The following is a 22,808-nucleotide window of genomic DNA, read 5'->3' on the forward strand; positions in this document are numbered from 1 at the left end:
TTCCTAGTAAATTGTCAAATTTTAAAACATATTCTAGAAATAAATGTGAATAAAATATTTTTATGTTCCCTGTGGTTTGAATATTTGAAGACATTTTTATCTTTGTCTTGCTATTGCACTTATTGTCAAAGAAAGCATTAAATTATAACATGTCAGTTTCTTCCAGGGAAACAACAAGAATGTTGCCCCAAAAATATTGAAAATATCTAAAGCTTTGGAAAAACTTAAAACAGAAAATAGCTAAATGTTCCAATCAATGTAATGTTGTGCAAATGTGGCTGAAATATTTGCTTGTGCTGTTTTGATGATATCATAGATTAAATCCTTCTGCCAAATTCTAAAATTCCTCGGGATAACCAGTTCTGACTACAGAATTGTGTTGTATCTATTGATAACTATATTTATACTGCATAGCAACAAGCTATTATAAACAGAAGTGGATGCATTACAATATAATTGAAACTGTTCTCTTTTGGACCAAATAAATGTATTTGGATATCATAGATTGCTCATAATTAAATAAAAAAAATTGAACGCTATGGCTGTTTTTAACAGAGACTGCCTTTTGGATGGCCGAGGTAAATAATTTTATTAGTGGCTGACATTTTATCTTGGCTAGTGGTTCCAACATGGGGCCCACGTCCCACAGAGAGGCAATTTGATTTTTAATGGGGGCAATTTGAAACTTGTTTAAACCAAGTTAATGTCCTTTTAGGCTTCCTCTGCATGAGTAGAGTTCACTTTTTGAGTAAAGTAAGAATTATATGTCACAGGATTTTATACATGCTTAGGTGGGGCATGGCCAAAAAAAGGTTGGAAACCACTGATCTAGGTGTAAACAGGATTATGTGGACATCTGAACTGTGTGGTGATTTAAAAGTGGAGTGGCAGCAGCTGAAGGCCCAACAGTGATCAGTTTCGTGGCACATGGTAATCCCTGGGTTGAGGAATATCTGGTAGCACTGCCCTGATGATGGCTACAGAGCTGGTTGTGATGCTCACTCAAATGGTGATAGCAGCAGTGGATCTCAAGTCTGATTCCCAATCTCCACTTGATGGAGACCCAGGAAACCGTGCTTAGTGGGAGCAAGAGTGAATTTTCTGGTGGGCTGGCTACATTCAGCGGCTGTCATGAGACTTTCTTACGGTGGTACTGAGTCTCTTACACCCTACAGCTAGATTCAGAGGAAATGTGATGCGTGCTGTCAATGTAAAAGGAAATTAGAGATGATCTTGGGAAAGGTATGAAAGAACAATTAAGGAGTGATTTGTAGCAACATTACACAGAAATTGAAGCAAACTTAAGAAAGAAATTCAAAATTAACTCTCTGCCTTCATTTGGTTTGGTATAAAAAGGGACAGAGAGAAACTTGGACAGGATTTCAGGGCAGTGTTTAATGCGTCCTTGAGAGAATGGGTGGTTTCTCTGACTTTTGGAAGGAATGGTCTATCCCTTCAGGAAATCATCCTTGAAGCCAACAGTGCTGGACAATGTACAACAGCTTCCAATATTTCTTTTCTGGTTTAACCCTGTCAAGACTGTGGCTGATGGATTTGGGGGTCCCTTGATCTGGAGACTTCCATTTTTAGTTCTGCATGGATTGCACTCCCCATAGAGATGCAGTTTGAGGATCCTCTTCAACACACTGCACTGTTTAAAATCAGGTGACAGCAGTGGCCAAGAGAGTTTGTACAAATCCATTAGTGTGCATCAGTTGTGAATATTCTTAGATCAAGAAGATCTGTTCACACTCACTGATTCCTTGGTTATGTCCTGCTTGAACTACACTTACAACTTTTCATTTAGTGATTGTTCAAAATTACAACAACACAGAAATAATTTACTTATGACCAGTTTTCACACTTATAATTATTTCAGCATCCCGATGGTTATGTGATCAAAATTCAGGCACTTGGCAATGACAGTGGCATTGTCCCAGCGTCATGAGATCACCATTTGCATTCTTCCCAGTGCCTTCCGACAAACAGATTTATTTAGCACATGGCATAAAGGCCAGGGAGATTACAGTGTTACACACATGGTAGACCTCCTAGCAGCAGTCACTAGTAAGTTCATTGCACCACTGCACCACTTCTCACCAACTGGCCTGCAGCATTCTCAGAGGAAGTTGACTTATCCAGGGCTCTCTTCCACCGCCCCTCTGCCAATGCACTCTGGCAGATCCAGCATTGGTTCCAGCTCTCCATACAGAATGCAGTCTGCAGTTTCCCACTATTTGTAGTTTCCCACTACTTGACGGGAGTTATAGGGCTAGCCATTACCGGGGAAGGAGGGTTCGCTACGTCACAGCGATCCCTCCTTCCAGCCCTGTTAGCTCCACTCCAGGACCAGATGGTGAGAGTTGTCAGGGCCCTGGTCTCAGGCTGCTGTTGCTAAATGCCAGGTCTGTGGTTCATAAAGCTCCCCTCGTCCGGTACCTAATATTAGACGAGGGGGCAGACCTGGCATGTATTACTGAGACCTGGCTGGGCCATGAGGGAGGAGTCCCCCTCACTGAAATGTGCCCAGAAGGTTTTCAGGTGCTACATCAGCCGCGACAGCAGAGAAAGGGGTGGGGGAGTGGCAGTCATCATCCGAGAGTCCCTAGCTCCTTGTAGGATCCCTGCTCCGGAGATTGTCGAGTGTGAGTCCCTTCTGGTGAAGTTGGACCTTGGGGGTCAAATGGGTTTGTTGCTAACGTACCTACCTCCCAACAGCGTTACAACAGCCCTGCCTGTGCTCCTCGAGTCAGTAGCCGAGCTGGTGATTGAGTTTCCCAGACTTATAGTGCTGGGGGATTTCAACCTGCCATCGCTCAGTGAATGCTCTGATGGAGCACAGGAGTTCATGGCTTCCATGACAGCCATGGACTTGACCCAGGTAATTCAAGGTCTGACTCATACAGCGGGGCACACAGTCGACCTCATGTTTTTCTCGGAGCAGTGGAGACGTGATCTAGAATTGAAGGGCATTAAGATCTTGCCCTTGTCATTGTCAGATCACTTCCTACTGAGGCTCAACTTTTGGAAACCAATCCCCCACTGTAGGGAAGGGGAACCGATTAGGTGGTTCCGCCCCAGGCGCCTGATGGAACCTATGGGATTTCAGACGGCACTTGGTGAAATACCTGACTTTCTGGCCCACAGTCCGGCGGAGTCCTTGGTCGCTGCTTGGAATATAGCGGCGGCGGAGGCTCTAAACCGGATTGTGCCTCTCCACAGCAGTGGATCCAGGAGGGCTTCTTGGTTCACCGAGAAACTCTGGGAGATGAAGCGCCAAAAGAGATGCCTAGAGCAATGCTGGAGGGCTAGTAACTCCGAATCCGACCAAACACAATTAAGAGCCTTTATTAGGACTTATCTAGTTGCGATACGGGTGGCAAAATGTGCACATTTTTTCGCTCTTATTTCATCTGCAGAATCTCGCCCAGCCGCCCTATTTAGGATAGTCTGCTCCCTCTTGAAAGGGAGGGATGCGGACGAACCCTTACAGGGTAGAGCTGAGGAATTTGTTCAGTTTCTGTCGGATAAAATCGCTCGGATCCGGACGGACCTGGACTCCACTTGGACGGTACCAGCCGAGGCGCTGGGGGAAGGTCCTGATCGGATTTTATGGAGCGAGTTTCAACTTGTCGCTCCTGAGGAAGTGGACAAGGCCATGGGAGCGGTGAGTGCCTCCACCTGTTTACTGGACCCATGTCCCTCCTGGCTGGTCTCGACCAGCAGGGAGGTGACACGTGGCTGGCTCCAGAGGATTGTTAACACCTCTCTTCTGGAGGGATCCTTCCCGCATCCTCTAAAGGATGCGGTGGTGAGACCCCTCCTTAAGAAACCATCCCTGGATCCAGCCATTTTAAACAACTATCGCCCAGTCTCCAACCTCCCGTTCGTAGGGAAGATTGTTCAGAAGGTGGTGGCCTTTCAACTCCGATGGAGCTTGGATGAAGCAGATTATCTGGATCCCTTTCAGTCGGGTTTCAGGCCTGGTTACGGCACAGAAACTGCTTTGGTCATGCTGATCGATGATCTCTGGCGGGCCAGGGATAGAGGACATTCCTCTATCCTAGTGCTCCTTGACCTCAGCGGCCTTTGATACGATCGACCATGGTATCCTTCTGCGACGGTTATGGGAGGTGGGCGTGGGAGGCACCGTCTTAAGGTGGTTCTCTTCCTACTTTTCGGACAGGTCGCAGTCGGTGTTGGTTGGAGGACAGAGGTCAACCCCTAGGCCCCTCAAATATGGGGTGCCGCATGGTCAAGTCCTGTCCCCCCTCCTATTTAACATCTACATGAAGCTGCTGGGTGAGATCATACGTCGGCACGGGATCAAATATCATCAATATGCAGACGATACTCAATTGTATCTGTCCGCCCCAGGCCAACTCAGCAAAGCAGTGGAAGTGATGTTCCAGTGCCTGGAGGCTGTCAGGGTCTGGATGGGAGCGAACAAGCTTGCACTCAATCCAGACAAGACCGAGTGGCTATTCATGTTGCCTCCCAAGTTAGTCCAGATATTCCACCTCTTAGCCTGGGGGGTGAAATTATACACCCCTCGGAGAGGGCCCGCAATTTGGGTGTCCTCCTGGACCCACAGATGATGTTAGAGCCTCATCTGTCAGCTGTGACCAGGGGGGCCTTCGCCCAGGTTCGCCTGGTGCACCAGTTGCGGCCCTACCTGGACCGGGAGGCACTTCGAATAGTAACTCATGCCCTTGTCACCTCAAGACTGGATTACTGTTACACGCTCTACATGGAACTGCCCCTGAAGAGTGTTCGAAGACCACAGTTGGTCCAGAATGCAGCCGCACGAGCGATATGGGGTGTATCTAGATACACCCATGTTTCACCTATCCTCCGCGAGCTGCACTGGCTCCCCATTGGTCTCCGGACACGCTTCAAGGTGCTAGTCATTACTTTTAAAGCCCTACATGGTTTAGGACCTGGCTACCTGAGAGACCGCCTCCTGCCACTTACCTCCCAATGACCAACAAGATCGCACAGGTTGGCACTCCTACGGGTGCTGTCAACCGGACAATGCCGGCTGGCGGCCCCCCGGGGGAGGGCCTTCTCTGCTGCTGCGCCAGCCCTGTGGAATGATCTACCTGTAGAGACCCGGACCCTTACCACTCTCCCGGCCTTCCGTAAAGCCGTCAAGACCTGGCTCTTCCGGCAGGCCTGGGGCTGTTGATTGATATCCAGCCCCGCTTAGATGGAATGGATGATGTGGAATTTTAATATTGTATTTTCTATTTTTAAATTTTAAATGTTTCTTTTGTCTTGCTGTGAGCCGCCCAGAGTCCCAATGGGAGTGGGCGGCATACAAATGTTATTAAACTCGAAACGTGAAACTATCGAAATGGCATACTTATCTACCAGCAAATAATGATTTTGAATTGCTAGATGGGCAGGAGGTAGGGACAAGTGACTGGAGCTCACCCTGTTCCAGGGAGCTGGACTCAGACCACCAGAATTCTGGCAATTACTGGGCACATCCAGCATCATTAAGACTCTGTGCCACCATGTCCCCTCCTATAACCAAAGTCAATGGGAGAAGCCAAATTTGTCTAATGACACATGATTCATTAATCACTGCAGTGATCCACTTAACTGTGACAAAACAATATCATAAAATGTGCAAAACTCAATTACTGCCTTAATTAGCAATGAAAATTTTGGTCTCAATTGTGGTTATAAGTAGAGGACTGCCTATATAGCAAAGGGCTCTATATTGTCTGCCCTTGAAGACTATCTAAAGTTACAGTTGTGGTCCAGATGCAGTATTATGTGCAGTTATGAGTATGCTACACCATCAACACCATTATGTTGCAAGCTGCGCTAGCTCACTATAGGTTTTGGGGTACAATTCACAGTGCTGATTATCAATTAACACCATTACTCTGTAAAGCTGCATTGGCTCATTATAGATTTCTGAGTATAATTCAGGGTGCTGATTACCAATTAACACTATTACTTTGAAAGTTGCACTGGCTCACTGGGCGAGTCTAGGTACAATTCAGGGTGCTGATTACCACTGTATAGCCTTTAATTGCATTAAGCAGAGTTATTTGCAAGACTATTTATTTCTTATTGTTCCTAACTCTTTTTCAAGAGTGAGCATGCTTCAAATCCACTCTATGTATCATGTCATCTACTAACATGCAGGAGACCTATCGTTTTGATTGCAGACCTACCTTTGGAACAGCAAACCCCCTGTGGATTAGTTTCATTCAGTAGTTTGTGGTTTTTATATTCTTCAAAGGGTTTTTTCAATGTTTTAATCTTACGTTAGCTATCAGTCACAATTTATAAGTTTATAAGTTGATGATCATGCAAATTGCACGTCTGTGTGTACCTGTATATATGTATACAGTACGTACATACATACATACATACATACATCTATGCACGTCTTGGCGTATTCTGGTCTTTTCCCGTGTAAGATTGAGAGATCTTGGCGAAGTTTCGACAAGGTCCCACTCACCATCTTCAGGCTGGTGCCTTTGGCTATGTGCTTGTGCGAGCAAAGCGTGATCGGAGCTGTCATCTTTCTATAAATATTGGTGGGTGGGTGTGGAATGCTGCTCTGTTGCTGTAAGCGGATTGGTTGGCTGTGTTGTAACATCTTGATTAGTTGATAGAGTTGATGTTTGCAGATTAGTCGGCTGTTTCGTAACATCCTGTGTGGCTGAGGTACTGACTATGTGCCTATTGTTCTTTTGTGTTGTAATGACCTGGGTAATGGCTGTGTGATGACATCCTGAGTTCTTTGCTGCAACCTTCTGGGGGGTTGGCTACGTTGTAACATCCTGAGCCTTTGAGTTGTAACCTCCTGAGTTCTGTGATGTAATGCCCTGAGCAGATGGCTGTGGTGTAACATCTCAGGCTTTGGTTTGGCTCCGAGTTTGCGGTCTGGCCATGTATTCATGGCGTGTGTCAGTTTGCTTTGTGTGGCGGTCAGAGGGGGTAGCAGCAGTTGGTGATGCTGCCACGGTTTGGCTTCTGGATGGCGGTTGCATTTGGTCTATGGGATGGGTTTGGGTTTGAGTCTGGTGAGGGTGATTGGTGATTGCATCCTGTGTTGTTCTGGGTCCGGTGTCGGTTTTTGTGGCTGGGACTCGTTTGTTGACTGGCTAGTTTCCAAATGTCTGGTAGCCGTGAGGTATTGTCACGTTTATTCATGTTGTGGGGGTGTTTCTCTATTTCGATGGCTTCCATAATTATTCTCTTGTTGAAGTGTTCAGTTTTGGAGATTAATTTGGTTATTTCAAAATCAATTTCATGTCCTGTTGCTTTAAGGTGCTGGAAGATGGAGGAAGTTTTTTATTCTTTTTTGAATGTGTTATTGTGTTCTGCGATGCGTGCATTTATTCTCCCATTAGTTTGTCCAATGTATGTCGCTGGGCAGATTGAAGGATTCTATGAAATACCATGCAAAATCTACCCAGCTACAAAGCCAGCACTTCACACACACCCCACCAAGATTTATAGAAAGATGGCAGCTTCGACCACGCTTTAAGCCCAAAACCCAGCCTGAAGATGGCAAGTGAGACCTCGCTGAAACATTGCCAAGACAATCTCAATCTTACATGGGAAAAGACCCGAATACAACAAGACCAGCATATCTACACCCGTGAAAATCTACGATGTGTGTGTGTGTGTGTGTGTGTGTGTATGTATGTATGTATGTATGTATGTATGTATGTATGTATGTATGCATGCAATATTTCTTCTACTAAAAACTTTCAGTCTTTGGTAGAATTCAAATGTGTATTCTTTGCTTTCTAAGAAACTTAACAATATTTAACTTCTGATGTAAATGTGTAAAGTAATGAGGAAAATTCATGTAGCTCCTTGGCAGTCTCCTAGCTGCTAGATAAAAATAACTCTTCTAGGTTATCTTATTTGAAATGCAGTGCTTTTTTAAAATTTTGTGTCTTAAAAATTTATCTAATAGATCTATTTATCTATTGGTTATATATCAGTGTACATGTTGGTGATAATCCACAAAGGTACCGTATAGGAATCTTTTACTTTTTATGTTTTATGAGTTCTCCTGCAAATTGTTTTTTTTTAATTTTCATATATGTAATGTTTCCCCTATTGAAAGAAAACTATTGCATTAGAAGAGCTTGACTCACAAATGCTAATTTAATTTTTAATTATATAATTCTAATTCAGCATATAATTCAAATCAGTTCCTGGATTCAACTTAATTACCTTCAGGCCTGTCATTTTCAGCATTGGTCTAGTTGGCCTGTGGCAGTATCAAACCATATATCATTTTGTGCTTTAGAGAGCAAAAAGAAAAAAAGAGATTACCAAAACTATTCCAATTTCAATGGATTAAAATATAAAATTTTCCAGCAAAGACAAAATACAAAGATGGAATATAGAGAGAAATCCATTAAACAGGTTCATACGTTTACATTCTTGGAAGTGATTTTCTGTCCTGAGGGGCCGGAGGGGGGGGCACTAGTATCAAAATCTTCAACAGGAATTATTTTTTATTATTATTAAAGGAACCAGCTGGGTGTTGGGGTTTTTTTTCCAAATGGGAAACCTTGGCCCAAGTTATTATGCAGAATTGAGGTGGGTCTCTATGTTGGAAATAATTTTTTTGAAATACTTCAGACTAAATTTCTAAGGTTTTTATTCATTAGACTCAAAGTAACAGCTAATGCTCTTCTTTGATTAGAAACACAAATGCCTAAAATTGAAAGCAAGGCATGAAGGCTGATGTTAAACTACTTACTAAAGCTTCAGGTCTTTCTCTCAGGTTTACTTCTAATACTAATGGATGATGATTTTCCATCAATCTGAAATAATATTACTGTGTATGTAGAACAAACTCTAATAACGTGGTTAATTAGCAGGACTTATATACTGATTATTAGGGTAGAACCATGCCAAGTAACATTTCTACAAAGTGTAAATAATATGAAAATAAAGACTTGAGAATTTGAATGGCAAAGGTTTTTTGGTCAACAGCCATTTTTTTTCTCCTTACTTATTTTTCTTAAGATAAAGAAAGATTTCTCCTGAGCTGGGATAATATCTGGCCTTAACAGTATAACAGGGAAATTATTCTAAGATTTTTTTTAACGAGAAACATGTTTCCCAAGCAGAACCAGGGATATTGAAAAGTCCAACATCTGTTATTTTACTGGTATCTATAATACCTATATAATGCTGGAATAATTATATTAACTTCTTTTGTATTTCAAATCATCTACAACTGGATTGTATTAAGATACTGAACAGTAGCAATGGAAATTAAGCATCATGTTAATGCAAGTTATTGCTCAGTTTATTCGCTGAGCAGTTTGATGTTATCCATGTTTTGTTTTAGTTTATTATATTTAGCTTCCCCACTATTTAGTCAGAACTGAAGAAGCTTCTTGGATGATAAATGAAATATTTTCAAGGAAAAAAACCAGTGGCCTTTTGAAAAGCACCCTTGTAACATATCTTTAATATAATTTATGTTTCTGAGTTTTGGCTGTAATAAAGTAGCATGATTATAAAATCTATTGAATATAACTAATATTCCATAGAATATTAATTCAATGTTTAAAATTTTTGTTTTAAAGAATAAATATGTTTCAATCTAAAAAGATCTCCAAATTGTTATAAATATTTAGTGAACAGTTTAAACAATAATGAAATATTCACATGCAATAATATTGTTTTCTCTACAGAAAAGACCATGGGGTGCATTAAGAGCAAGGAAGACAAAAGTCCCACCATGAAATATAGAACTGAGAATACTCCAGATACAATTACTTCCCCTGTCAGCAATTATGGATCTGATTCAACCCAAGCTAATCAGTCACCTGTAGTAAAAGGATCATCGATTAATTTTAATAGCCATTCCATGACTCCTTTTGGTGGGTCATCTGGTATGACACCTTTCGGAGGAGCATCTTCTTCATTTTCTCCAGTGCCATGTCAATATCCTAGTGGTCTAACAGGTAAGCCTGGTCTTAAAATTACCATCAGATAGCAAAACAACAACAACAACCACAACCCTTCAGTAATAGAATTGCACATGATTTAGTCTAAAATGTGTTATATGTTTTTAAAAAATTATATTGTAAGATACTGCAAAAGCAGTACTAGAGAAAAGCTTGACCGTATGAGTGTCCTATGCTCTAAGCAATATGCAAAAGATGATTTAAAAAATAAATACCTACCACATTTTTGGAGTATAAGATGCGCCAGAGTATAAGACGCACCAAGATTTTGAAGGGGTAAATTTTTTAAAAGAAGGTTTTGCACTCCCCGACCCCCAGAACACTCTGTTTTTTTTTGGGGGGGGGCAAAAACGTGACACATGGAAGCTTGATCTTCCTAAAGAGTAAGGCTTTTATCGATCTCAAACCCACTTTTCTCTACCCCTCCCATGGCAGGGCAGGACTAAACATATCTCTCTGCGCTTTATTTTGTTCCCTCTGACCGGAGAATGTGGAGCCACTTGGCCCAAGGAGTGGCAGTTGGCTTGCTTCTTCTCTTCAGTGAGAAAGGAAAGACACATGGGGGCTGCTGAACGGCCACCGCTGCGTTCGACCAGGAACGGCCAATTGGGCAAGAAGGGGTGGGGATCCCTTCAATTTAGATTAATGGTTTCTTGTGGTGGCACCTGAGTGGCAAAAGGGAAGCCCAAAGAAAACAACCTGGCAAGGCTGCCTCCTTGAACAGGTTTGTTCACAGCCCTCTTGCCAACCCTGCTTCCTTAGTTTCGGGGCAAAAGCAGGTCCCAGGCTGCAGGAAGACTCCTGACCTGGTGCTTCTGCATTCCAAAGTTTCCTTTCCTTCCTGCACTACTTCTTCTAGCCAAGATACCAACAATGCCAATAGCTTTTCCTGGAGAGAAAGTGAAGATATAGCATCTTGAGAAAAGACTTCAGATGAGATTGTTTCCCTTCCCTAGCTCCACCCCCACCCCAATCCGTGGGATCTGTCATGCAGCAAAGAGATACAGTGGCTGGATGCAGTAGCAGCAATAACAATAAGCAGATCCGGAGAGATTTGGGATGGGGGGTGGAGAATGCTAGATTGGGCAGTTAAAAGCCTGAAATGGGGTACAATCAGGCTTGATTCAAAGGTTTGGCTCCTGAGAATCCGGAGAGATTGGGGGAGTGGAGGAAGGGAAGGGAAGAGGAACGATCTCCTTTTTATGAAAGCTTTTCTCAGAACGCTAGATTGGGAAGTTAAAAACCTGAAATGGGGTACATCAAGCTTGATTCAAAGGCTTTGGCTCCTGAGATCGGTGCGCTGCCACCTGGAAATGCTATTACCGCGATCTCTGGTGCCTGGAACTGCCCGAGAAGGGGAAGGTAAAGTGGGCGCTGCAGAGATTGTGGTACCAGCGTTTTGGATGGATCGATCTCAGAGCCAAAACCTTTGAATCAAGCTTGATTGTACCCCATTTCAGGTTTTTAACTTCTCAATCTAGCGTTCTGAGAAAAGCTTTCATTAAAAGGAGATCGTTCCCATTGCTGCCACCTCCTAAGCCCTCCCGGGAGCCCAGCCGAGCGGGAGCCCTGAAAGCGAAACCTCTCTCCTTTCCAACCATCATGATCTCTGCAACTCCCGCATCTCTTTTTTGGGGTAAGAAGGTGCGTCTTATACTCCGAAAAATACGGCGAATAAAATTGTACAAAACAACATTCTGTGCAACAGTCCCAGCAGTTTTACTAATGGTTGACTTCTCTTTAGTACATTTATCAACTTCCCAGGTTTTATGTAGGACTGATGCTGATTTACATGCAACAGATTCTTCAGGATCATCCATGAATTCATATATGTATGTACAAGTTTTCCAATGGTGCAAACTTGAAAAGTCATCAAATTTAAAGATTGTTTTGCAGAACAGTACCCTCTGTGAATATCATGCCTGTCTGGGTGTAGATTCTATTAATACAAATCCCCACTAAGATGGACCCAATGATTCCTTTAATCATAAGGAAAAAACAAGGTCACCTGACCATCTAAAGAACCTCAGTTACCTCAGTGTCCTATACAATTCAAAATATGATTCACTCTACTAAATGTTAAGGTAGGGTAGTATTGGATAAATATGTCGTGTTGTGGCAATTTCTCAACAAAACTTTGGCATAGAAGCATTGTGATGAAAGGCTGCAGGTTTTGCTATCACTCACTGTTATATCCAGCAGGTATTGCATTTTTAATCAGTATTTTTACAAAGTGCTACAGGAATTAACTATTTTTCCATTTGGATGGAAAAGTCAAAAACAAGTGTTCATCCCTTTAAAATACCTCAAGTCTTTTTTTGTAAATAAAAGTTTAGGATATTTTATCATTTTATTTTGTCATGTTTGTATTTTATAACCCAACAACATAATTTTCAATAATTTAGAAGATGAAATTCATCACCTTAAAATCATAGAAAGTTTTTAAAATATGAACAATAATCTTGACATTTCCTTATTTTGAGTTCCATTCTTTCATTTAGTCTGTTGCTAATTTATTTTATACAAATGTGTGTAAGAAAACATTTGGGTTTTTTTCTGAAAAATATAGGAATATTGATTGGCTTCACTACTTCTAGACTACAAAAAAAATAAAGATGTGATTTAAACCTGCTAGTTACTGAGGGGGGAATATGAAATTGAAACATTTTGGCACCTAATAATCATAATTTATGTCATAATGAAGGTAGCATTCCAGCATGCAGTAAACTAATCTCAAGCATGGAATAGAATGCAGGGAGCTCAGTGTTCTAGCCCACTTCAGGCTTGAATTCATGGACACCTCTGGTAAAACCTGAATATCCATCTGTGCTCAAGGAATTACATTCTCATTTGAGAAACCTCTATCCACCTCTAATTAATCATATTACTAAATTACAAAGCTTCAAAAAGCTGCTGCAAACTTCCCAATATCACCACCATCACTACTATTACTACTAACACACACACATGCACACACACACGCACACACACACACCTACCTTACGATAGCTGGTTTGGAGTTGTACTATGGTAGCAATAATAAGAAGCCTGTTTACAAAAATGATCATCTATAATCGATGTAAGTGTTTAGAGAAAAAATACATATGGTGAATGTTTTGGTCTTTACAAACCCAGCCACTAAAAATGGTTTAAGTAAAATTCAAATTAGATAATTAAGTCTTTCCATATGAATGTCTTGGTCTAATTTCAGCCAAAAAAATTCTAAATGGGAATGTTTGTAGTGTATATTGAATTTCTGATAATTCAGAACCCAGTTTTGCATCAGGCTTAGGGATGGAAATGTGTGAGCATTTCAGTTAGGGGGCTTAGTGGAAGTATACTCCCACAGGTTTGCTGCTTTGCTGGTACATTGTGGCCATGGGAAAGTTCCTGAGAGGGGTGAATGAAGGATGCCCTGATCTAGACAACAAGCATAAATACTCCTAGCAAGATCATCCTTGGCATGAAGATCATCCCAGCTACCAACTAAAGCAAGCGGGCAATATACTGTGTATTGGACAGCAGCTATTAATACAGTACTGGAAGATGCCCGAGGTAGATGATCATTTTAGTGACTAGAGCAAAACATCAATTTATATTGTATTGAGAAAGCAGCAGTAAACTATTCCTTTTATTTTTTCCAAGTAAATCACAAGGGTGGACAGGGTTGTTGATTATAGTGCCAGATGATGGGCCTCTCAGGTGAGGTGGCACTTAGCATACTACTGAGGAAGTATTGAGAATCTTTCACCTTACTAATGTTGTCTAAAGTATGTCAAATTCTTCAGTACATCTCGTTGAGACCCAGTGTGGCGGAGAGGTTAATATACTGGCCTAGAAACCAAGTGACTTTAAGTTCTAGTCCTGCATTAGGCTTAGTTACTTTGGGCCAGTCACACACACTCAACCAATTCACCTCACAGCTTTGTTGCTGTGGTGAAATTAAGAGGAGGAAGGAGTATTATGTATGTTCACTGCTTTGAGTTACTTATAAAGTAATTCAAATGATTTCCAATCTTCATCACAACAAGTGTAAACACATGTTGTATTCTTCATCCTCTCCAAGCCAACAACTACCATGTTTCCCCGAAAATAAGGCAGGGCCTTATTTTCTTTTGATCCCTGAAATAAGTACTTGGCCTTATTTTCAGGGAAGTCTTATATTTTTGATGTGCAGGAGGCAGTGAGTGTGGTCACCTCATATCTGATGCTGTGTTGCAATATTTTCAGGAAGGGCTTATTTTGGGGGAGGGCTTATTTTAGCGGATGCGCTCAAAAGTCCAATTGGGCTTATTATCTGGGGAGGTCTTAGGTTCATAAAAACAGGATAATTATCTCTTCCTCCCAAATCCCTTCCTTTATCTCTAGACAAATCCATAAAATATCTTTTCAGTCCTGGTGTTAGCAGAAATCCACAAAGGATTGCCAGAAATAACAATGGGACTTTTTTAACCTTGATAAAGTAAACCAACTTAGATTCCTTAATTTTACTCTTAACAATTTTAATCTTTAGTTCATTCATACAATTGTCATGGGATTTGATTTCTCTACAATTTCTTCTTTATCCCATCATACAGAGTTCTTCTTTAGCCAACATTTTTTGTAAATTTATTAAGGAAAAAATACATAGGTCACTTTTCAAAAGTCTCTAACGTTAATAAGCAATTTCCAAAAGTGACTAGAAAGTGAGGCTAGCAAATACAGTGTCCATTAAAAGATGCTGAACATGGTTGCAAGCAAAATGGCTATTCCCACCATCTCCAATGCTCACACCTGTGAGACCATTGTCCTTTGATCTCCTAGCAAGGAACAGCACATGTGGGCTATCGGCCGGTACATAACTAGAAAGATTTCATGAAACCAGTCTACTGGTTTCTTGTTGTTTGATGTGTTGTCGGTCCAACTTTTGCAAAAACATCCTCAATCCACCATTCTTCCCCTGGACACTGAAGTTATTGAGTTTATACAATACAAATGTTGGGTATTCTTTATAAATCAGTAAAATGCAAGTTCATACATTAATTTAAACATTTGTAGACCTCCTTAAATTTGAAAAATGCTAACAGAATTAAGAGTGTAAAATATGTGTGAGAAATTAATGAACAGTAATGTATATTAATATGCCTAGTATAGTAATACATTAGCACATTAATAAAAGCACATAATACTGGAATTATTTATTGTCTGCATAGTTTTCAGTTATGTGGTTTCTTACAATGTTTCCTTCATGAAACTATATGAGTTCAGTTGACAGAGTAATCTGTTAATAATCCATGATCAGGTTAAATCCAGTAGGAGCTTCAGGTAGGAAAAAATACTCTGTTTTGGCCCTAGAATCAAGTTCATATCATATCACAGTACCTTTATGTTGGGTTAATATTCCTATTTATATTTTTATGTGAGGTGTGTGTGTATGCTTACGCACACGCTAATCTAAATGACAAATAGTTGCAACAGAAATATTTATTACTAGAAGTTTTGTTAGTAGAAATAGTGCCGTTGACCCTACATACATTTCAAATGCTTCCGGTAGTTCACCATTCTCCAGAGCCTCTATTGGCAAAAACCAGAATATATCAAAGATATATTTGTGCAAGTTTATGTTGCTGTTTTCTCCCAAATGCTTGAAAGAATTTTAGTGTTTGAATATAAATGCTAATTCTGGAAACCTTACACATTTTTAATAGAGATTTGTTTATTGGATTTTTAGACATAAAATAATCTGAGCAACTGTCAACTGTATTTAAAAAAGAATCCATTATGCAAATATTAACATTTATGGAAAAAGTAATGAAAGGTGCACATGGAGATAAAAAGAAACAATGGATTTTGTACTGGCTTTGATTCTCCATTCTTAACCAGAACAAGAAAGATTTGCAGAATTTGATGGCCACTTTATGCATTAGTATTGAATTAGAATTTGCAATCCCATTGAGGATTGTAGCTATGTTTAATAACTAATATACCTTCACTTTAGACCAGTGTTTTTCAGACTTTGGCAATTTTTAGATGTGTAGATTTCATTTCTCAGAATACTGGCTGAAGAATTTTGGAAATTGAAATCTTCATATCTTAAAATTACCAAATTTGAAAAAAAAACCCTGCTACATACCTTTCTGGTTGATGTATAGGAGTTGGGAACGCCTATGATAAGCATATGAACACATCCGAATATCCTATTCGTATGTGTTCTACAAAACTACAGGTAGTGTCATAACTTTAACATGAAAAGCAACTTTTCTAGTTTGAAGTTGTTTTAACCATGAAAATGTTAAATAGATTTTTCTTAATAATATTAATATATTTAATCAAATGTATAGATTGCCTCGAATGTGGCTGCAGACTAGCTCATTATGAAATCAATGAATAAGTTCAGGGGATGTTTTTATTTTAAAGCTATAAACATTTCTCATTTTTTAATAAGAATATTTATCTATTTTCTTCAAAATAAAATTAGTGAAATGCTTTTGTATAGTACATGTTTAATCTGATTTGTATCTATTTCCCTTATATAGGAAAAAGTATTAATGCCATATTTTTGGGTTTTCCTAGGGGGTGTTACTGTTTTTGTGGCCTTGTACGATTATGAAGCAAGAACTAGAGATGATCTTTCATTCAAGAAAGGCGAACGCTTTCAGATAATCAATAATACGTAAGTATTGTTGCCAACTTGTGGACTTAATTGCTTAATAAGAGGCATGGTGGCTTAGTGGTTAGAATGCAATACTGCAGGCTACTTCTGTTGATTGCCAGCTGCCAGCAGTTTGGCAGTTCAAATCTCACCAGGCTCAAGGTTGACTCAGCCTTCCATTCTTCCGAGACAGATAAAATGAGGACCCAGATTGATGGGGATAATATGCTGACTCTATAAACCGCTTGGAGAGGGCTTTTACAGCACTGTGAAGTGGTATATAAGTCTTAAGTGCTATTGCTATTAATTACATACCCATTCACATTCCTCCAGATATGCTAATAGTATTGTTGCTGATAGGGAAAAGCCTTCAGAGAATAAGAGAGTAAGAAAAATGATCTTATAAGGAGAAGGAGGAGATACAACATAATCGGACTTGCAAGGTTCTATTATTCTAGCCAATCTCAATAAAACTCTAGTGGAGTTAATTTTTTTGATCTCATATACCTAGTATGGCTAATATCAATCTTACAAGTCTGATTGTGTTGTATCTCCTCTATCTTCTTATAACTCAGTGAATTAGGGAAGTGTCTATATGAGCTGCTATCTTGACATTGTGACCTTTAAAAATGTTTTACTCTTTTGGCAAAAGAGTTTGCATATCTCTATCAAAGTCATCTTCTTTACTTCTTTGCTTTCTACAGAACAGATCATTCTGGAAGTTATAAAGGTAAATTGGATTACACTACATGCCTTTAATATAATATTGCTTTTATCTTTATTTCTAAGATAGGTACATACAGATAGATCTCAACATGTGACCACAGTTGAGCCCTAAATTAACAGTTGTTAAGTGGGTTTTGGCCCACCTTTCTTGCCACAGTTGTTAAGGGAATAGCTGCAGTTGTTAAGGTAGTAACACAGTTGTTAAGTGAAATTGGTTTCCCCATTGCTTTACTTGTCAGAAGGTCTCAAAAAGGTGGTCACATGACCCCAGGACATTTCAACCATAATAAATACATGGCAGTTGTCAAGTGTCAAAATTCTGATGACATTACCCTAGGGGTACTGCAACGATCATAAGTGTGAAAAATGATCATAAGCCCCTTTTCTCAGTGCTGTTGTAACTTCTAACTAAACAAATAATTATAAGTCAAGGCTACCTGTACATCAGTGGTGGGTTTCAAAATTTTTTGGAACCTACTCTGTGGGTGTGGCCTGCTTTGTGGGAGCTTGATGGCCATGTGACTGGGTAGGAGTGGCTTGCCGGCCATGTGACTGGGTTGGAGTGGCTTGACAATCATGTGACTGGGTGGGCGTGGCCAAGACGATGTCACTGAATTATTTGCCCCAATGGATGAACTACAGTAAGATTAAAATAAGTACAAAAACAATGAAAGAGCTACTTACAGAAAAAAGATGACTGTTCTTGCCAGTCTTCAGTATCACTGACTCCAACGAATGGGCTGCACAAAGAAGAGACACAGAATGAACTCTTTCATTGCATGCATTGCATTGGGATGAAACCAGCACACAAAACAATAAAGACAGCTACTTACAAAGGGAAGATTACTGCCTTGCTGGTCTTCTGCACCACCACCTCACCACCTTGTTCCAATAACCTGCACAAAGGAGAGACACAGAAAGCAAGACTTTAATTGCATGCACTGCATTAGGATGAAACAAGCACACAAAATAATAGACCTTAATGTTCCTTTTATATGGCAATTTTCAGTAAGGCACTTTCAAAAGTATATTTAATTAATTAATAAAAATTTTAGTAGCAGAGAGATTCTAGTATATTAAAATCATATTCTCTGAATATGATCGTTTTTTGTCTCATTAAGAGAATTTTGTTTTTTCAGTTATTCTTCTGTAAAATGCCCATTTTTGTTGACAATAATAATATTTGAGACAGATTAGAAGTTTTGAGATTTTTTTTAAATCCATCTGTTTATTTTGGTCACCATGATTTGAAAAAGATGTTGAAACTCTAGAAAGAGGGCAGAGGAGAGCAACAAAGATGATTAGGGGACTGGAGATTAAAACACATGAAGAATGGTTGCAGGAATTGGGTTATGTCTAGTTTAATGAAAAGAAGGACGAGGCATGACAAATTAGCAGTATTCTGATATTTCAGTGGTTGCCACAAAGATCAATCTATTCTCCAAGGCACCTGAGGACAGGACAAGAATCAATGGGTGGAAACTAATGAAGGAGAGACGCAACCTAGAACTAAGGGGAAATTTCTCTCCAGAAGTTGTGGGTGCTCCAACACTGGAGTTTTAAAGAAGAGATTGGAAAACCATTTGCTTGAGCAAGATCTCTGAGGTCTCTTCCAACTCTGTTATTCTGTTTTTTATTTATCACATGTTTACTAGAGAAAGAAAACAAACCGTTCTTCCCAGAGGTGGGCTTCAAAAATTTCAGCAACTGGTTCTTTGCCTGGGTGCTCGGTGGGCATGTCAATGGTGGGGGTGGCCTATTCATCCTCCTGCACCACAGCGGGGGGGGGGGATTTTTTGCCTTCCCCAGGCTTCAGAGGCTTTCCTCGAGTCTCTGGGAAAGCGAAGACTTCATACCCTGGGCTCCAGAAGCACTCCAGAGGCCAGAAATGGGTCCATTTGCAGCCTTCCAGAACTTCTGGGAGGCCCGTTTTCACATACACCCCAGCTTCCGCACAGGCCGTGCACTTACCTCGCATCCAAAATGGACCACGTGGAGACTCCTGGGAGGAGAGGCACAGGATGGGAGGAGCCAGCCAGGGGTGGGATTTGGAGATTCTCCAAACCAGCCATAACATTAGCTACAGGTTCTCCCGTAGCAGCCCACCCCTGATTTTTCCTATTGTATGGTATTTCCCTACATAGGACAATGAACAATTCTATTAAGGTCTAACTGATGTGCTATTTCATAGATGTAAACCAGGGGTAATCAACCTTTTTATACCTACCACGCACTTTTGTATCTCTGTTAGTAGTAAAATTTTCTAATCACCCACCGGTTCCATAGTAATGGTGATTTTCTGAAAACCTAATGAAAATTTTTAAATAATGCTATGAATTTTTTTTAAAAAGTCAATTAAATTAAAAAAATAAAAGTGCTTCAGTATTGGACAAAACCCATACCACCCACCATGAAAGCTGGAACGCCCACTAGTGCGCGGTATGGACCAGGTTGATTACCACTGATATAAACAGACATCTTAAGTTAAGATGATGGTGGTGATGTATCAGTTCACAGTATTTCATAATTGAAAATAATTTTATTATTGTTGTTCATATTTATTCAGTTGTAATTACATTTTTTCCTGTCCTTCCTTCCCCTTAGGGAAGGAGACTGGTGGGAAGCAAGATCTATTGCAACAGGAAAGAGTGGCTACATTCCTAGCAATTATGTGGCTCCGGCAGATTCCATTCAAGCAGAAGAGTAAGACTTTATAATGTCTATAATCATTTTTATCTCTAATTATTCAGTGGCATTCAGTATAATTTAATAACTCTATTCAAAAGAATTATTAAATGCAAGAGGTCTTCGATTACAGCACTTACATGAATAAACAAAATTAATATCTTATATTTTATATAGACTGACTTTCTTAAAATGTACGTTTAGATTATTTTTAAAATTAATAAATCAATTCACATGTGTTAAAAACATACACCCAACAATAACAATAACAAAAAAACTGCGTACGAAAAAGAAAAGCAAAGAAAGACCCAGACATACAACATTAAACATTTAAAAAATCCACGCTCGTTGGATGCTGAAAAAAAATAAATAAACCTAATTCATTCTCCTTACCTACATAACAGATCTGCAAATAGTCACAAAATTTCTCATTCTTATTTAATAAGAAAAATATATTGACATATATATCACCTCCTCTTAATAGAGACTTCACCATATATTCTGATGGAACAGTTTTCTGTTGGAACCATTCCAAATCTGTATTGGTGTGTGTAAGATGTACAACCTTTAAAACTTGGTATACTTTTTGCAAAGTTTAGCTGCTAGTTAGTCCTTAACATTGCCACAAGCTGCTTCCTTAAATCTTCTGGCTAGTTTCTGAGCTTAGAAGTACATGGAATTTCTAAGCAAATTGTTAAGGTTCCCTTGATCTAGAATTGCTTATAAACTTTGCGATTACTAGGCTAGAAAGCAACAGACCATGAGTTCAAGTCCTGCCTTAGCTATGAAAGCCACCTTGGAGACCTTGGGCTAATCACTCCCGCCCCTCAGTGCAACCCACCTGACAGAGTTGTTGTTGTGGGGAAAATAGAAGAAAGTTGGGTATGTTTTCTGCCTTGAATTATTTATAAAAATAATAAAGGAAATAAATAAATAATATCTCCTTTGTAACTCAGCAGGTTCAGGTATGCAGCTTCATTTTATTGCTTGTTTATATGGCATTATTGTCACTCAAATGCAATATAGTACTTCCACTGACACAATGCTTGGCGTGTTTGGTAATTTTTAAAAAATTAACAAAACCACATTTAAAGCAGAAAGAATACAGGAACAACAAAATGACAAAACAATACTTTCTGGTTTCACCTGTAGTTGCTTTAGTCCAACTGACTTGTCTTGTTTTTCTTCAAAATTTTAAAACAGTGTTTTGGGCTATCTGCTCTTGGAACTCTCCATGTACTATTTAAAACTAGTTTGTTACTGAATCTTGAATGCAATAGATGAGACATAGTCTTGTTTTGTTTTTTGAATAAAAGTACTAGATCGTATCTTCCCTGTAGAAGAATCTGTGTGATCATATCACATTTAGAAGCAACTTTGGTTTCTCATCTATTTTAAAAGATGGAATTAGATGGAAAGCTCCTGTTATAATGAATGCTCCACGGTCTCATCTTTGCAATTTAATACCGTTGCTATGTTAATCAAATATTGCAACTAAATCTTTTCTTGAACATATTTATCTTTCAACTTTTTAGATGGTATTTTGGTAAAATGGGCAGGAAAGATGCAGAAAGATTGCTTTTAAATCCTGGGAATCAACGTGGTATCTTTTTAGTACGAGAGAGTGAAACTACAAAAGGTATCTATCTTTAACTTTATTACTGAATAAATTAAATTATAATGAATTTGTAAATTTTTTATAAATGTGTTTACAGAATCAAATATTAAATTATTTTTTCAGGTGCTTATTCCCTTTCTATACGTGATTGGGATGAGATTAGAGGTGATAATGTGAAACACTATAAAATTAGAAAACTTGACAATGGTGGATATTATATAACAACAAGAGCACAATTTGAATCTTTACAAAAGCTGGTCAAACACTATACAGGTAGGTTCTAAAAACTATAGCTGATCGTAGAAGTAAATTATATCCCAATGAATATATTTGTGAGGAGGGTATACTTTAAAATACATGACTATATAAGAAATATTTCTCTGATTGCTAGATCATGCTGACGGCCTGTGTCACAAATTAACAACTGTGTGTCCAACTGTGAAACCTCAGACACAGGGCTTAGCAAAGGACGCCTGGGAAATCCCTAGAGAATCCTTACGGCTAGAAGTTAAGCTGGGCCAAGGGTGCTTTGGTGAAGTTTGGATGGGTAAGTGTTACATGGGAGAACCCTAACTCTTATCATTAAATCCAAGTGTTCTGTGCCTTAATATCTCCCGATTTTAAAAAAGAATTTTAGATTGCTGAAATGGAAAACATCTGCCTAAGAATTAGAGAATCACTTTAAATCATTTATAAACAATAGACTAAAGGCACAAATTGTTCTTAACCTGTTCAACATTTTTTAAAATGGATTATTTTACAAATACTGACCCTGCTGCAACATTTATATTACACTGAAAATCTTTGTAGTGTAAACGATAATATCATGCATTTATTACATAGGAACATGGAACGGAACAACAAAAGTTGCAATCAAAACTCTAAAACCTGGTACAATGATGCCAGAAGCTTTCCTACAAGAAGCTCAGATCATGAAGAAATTAAGGCATGATAAACTTGTTCCACTTTATGCTGTAGTTTCGGAGGAGCCTATCTACATTGTCACTGAATTCATGACAAAAGGTACATTTTACCTCTATACTGAAAATAAATAGGAAAAAAATAGTATTGTATGAATTTACTATTTAATTATTAGAGCAGAATAGACAGAGAAGTATTTTATCATGGTAGATATTTAGAAGTGTATACCAAGGCTTTCATTGTAGATTGTTAA

The 22,808-nt window shown here is 39.3% G+C and overlaps 1 protein-coding gene across 1 annotated transcript in view; it reads left to right on the forward strand.

Moving 5' to 3' along the window:
• YES1 (YES proto-oncogene 1, Src family tyrosine kinase) overlaps positions 1–22,808 on the forward strand; it is a 59,720-nt gene that overhangs the window by 16,837 nt on the left and 20,075 nt on the right. Inside the window, 7 exon segments of the mRNA XM_032222674.1 lie at positions 9,699–9,971; positions 16,527–16,626; positions 19,936–20,034; positions 21,552–21,655; positions 21,758–21,907; positions 22,026–22,181; positions 22,478–22,657. Coding sequence (XP_032078565.1) covers positions 9,707–9,971; positions 16,527–16,626; positions 19,936–20,034; positions 21,552–21,655; positions 21,758–21,907; positions 22,026–22,181; positions 22,478–22,657 — 1,054 coding nt within the window. The 5' untranslated portion in view covers positions 9,699–9,706.

The sequence above is a fragment of the Thamnophis elegans genome, chromosome 8 (genome assembly GCF_009769535.1).
Source record: "Thamnophis elegans isolate rThaEle1 chromosome 8, rThaEle1.pri, whole genome shotgun sequence".
Lineage (NCBI taxonomy): Eukaryota > Metazoa > Chordata > Lepidosauria > Squamata > Colubridae > Thamnophis > Thamnophis elegans.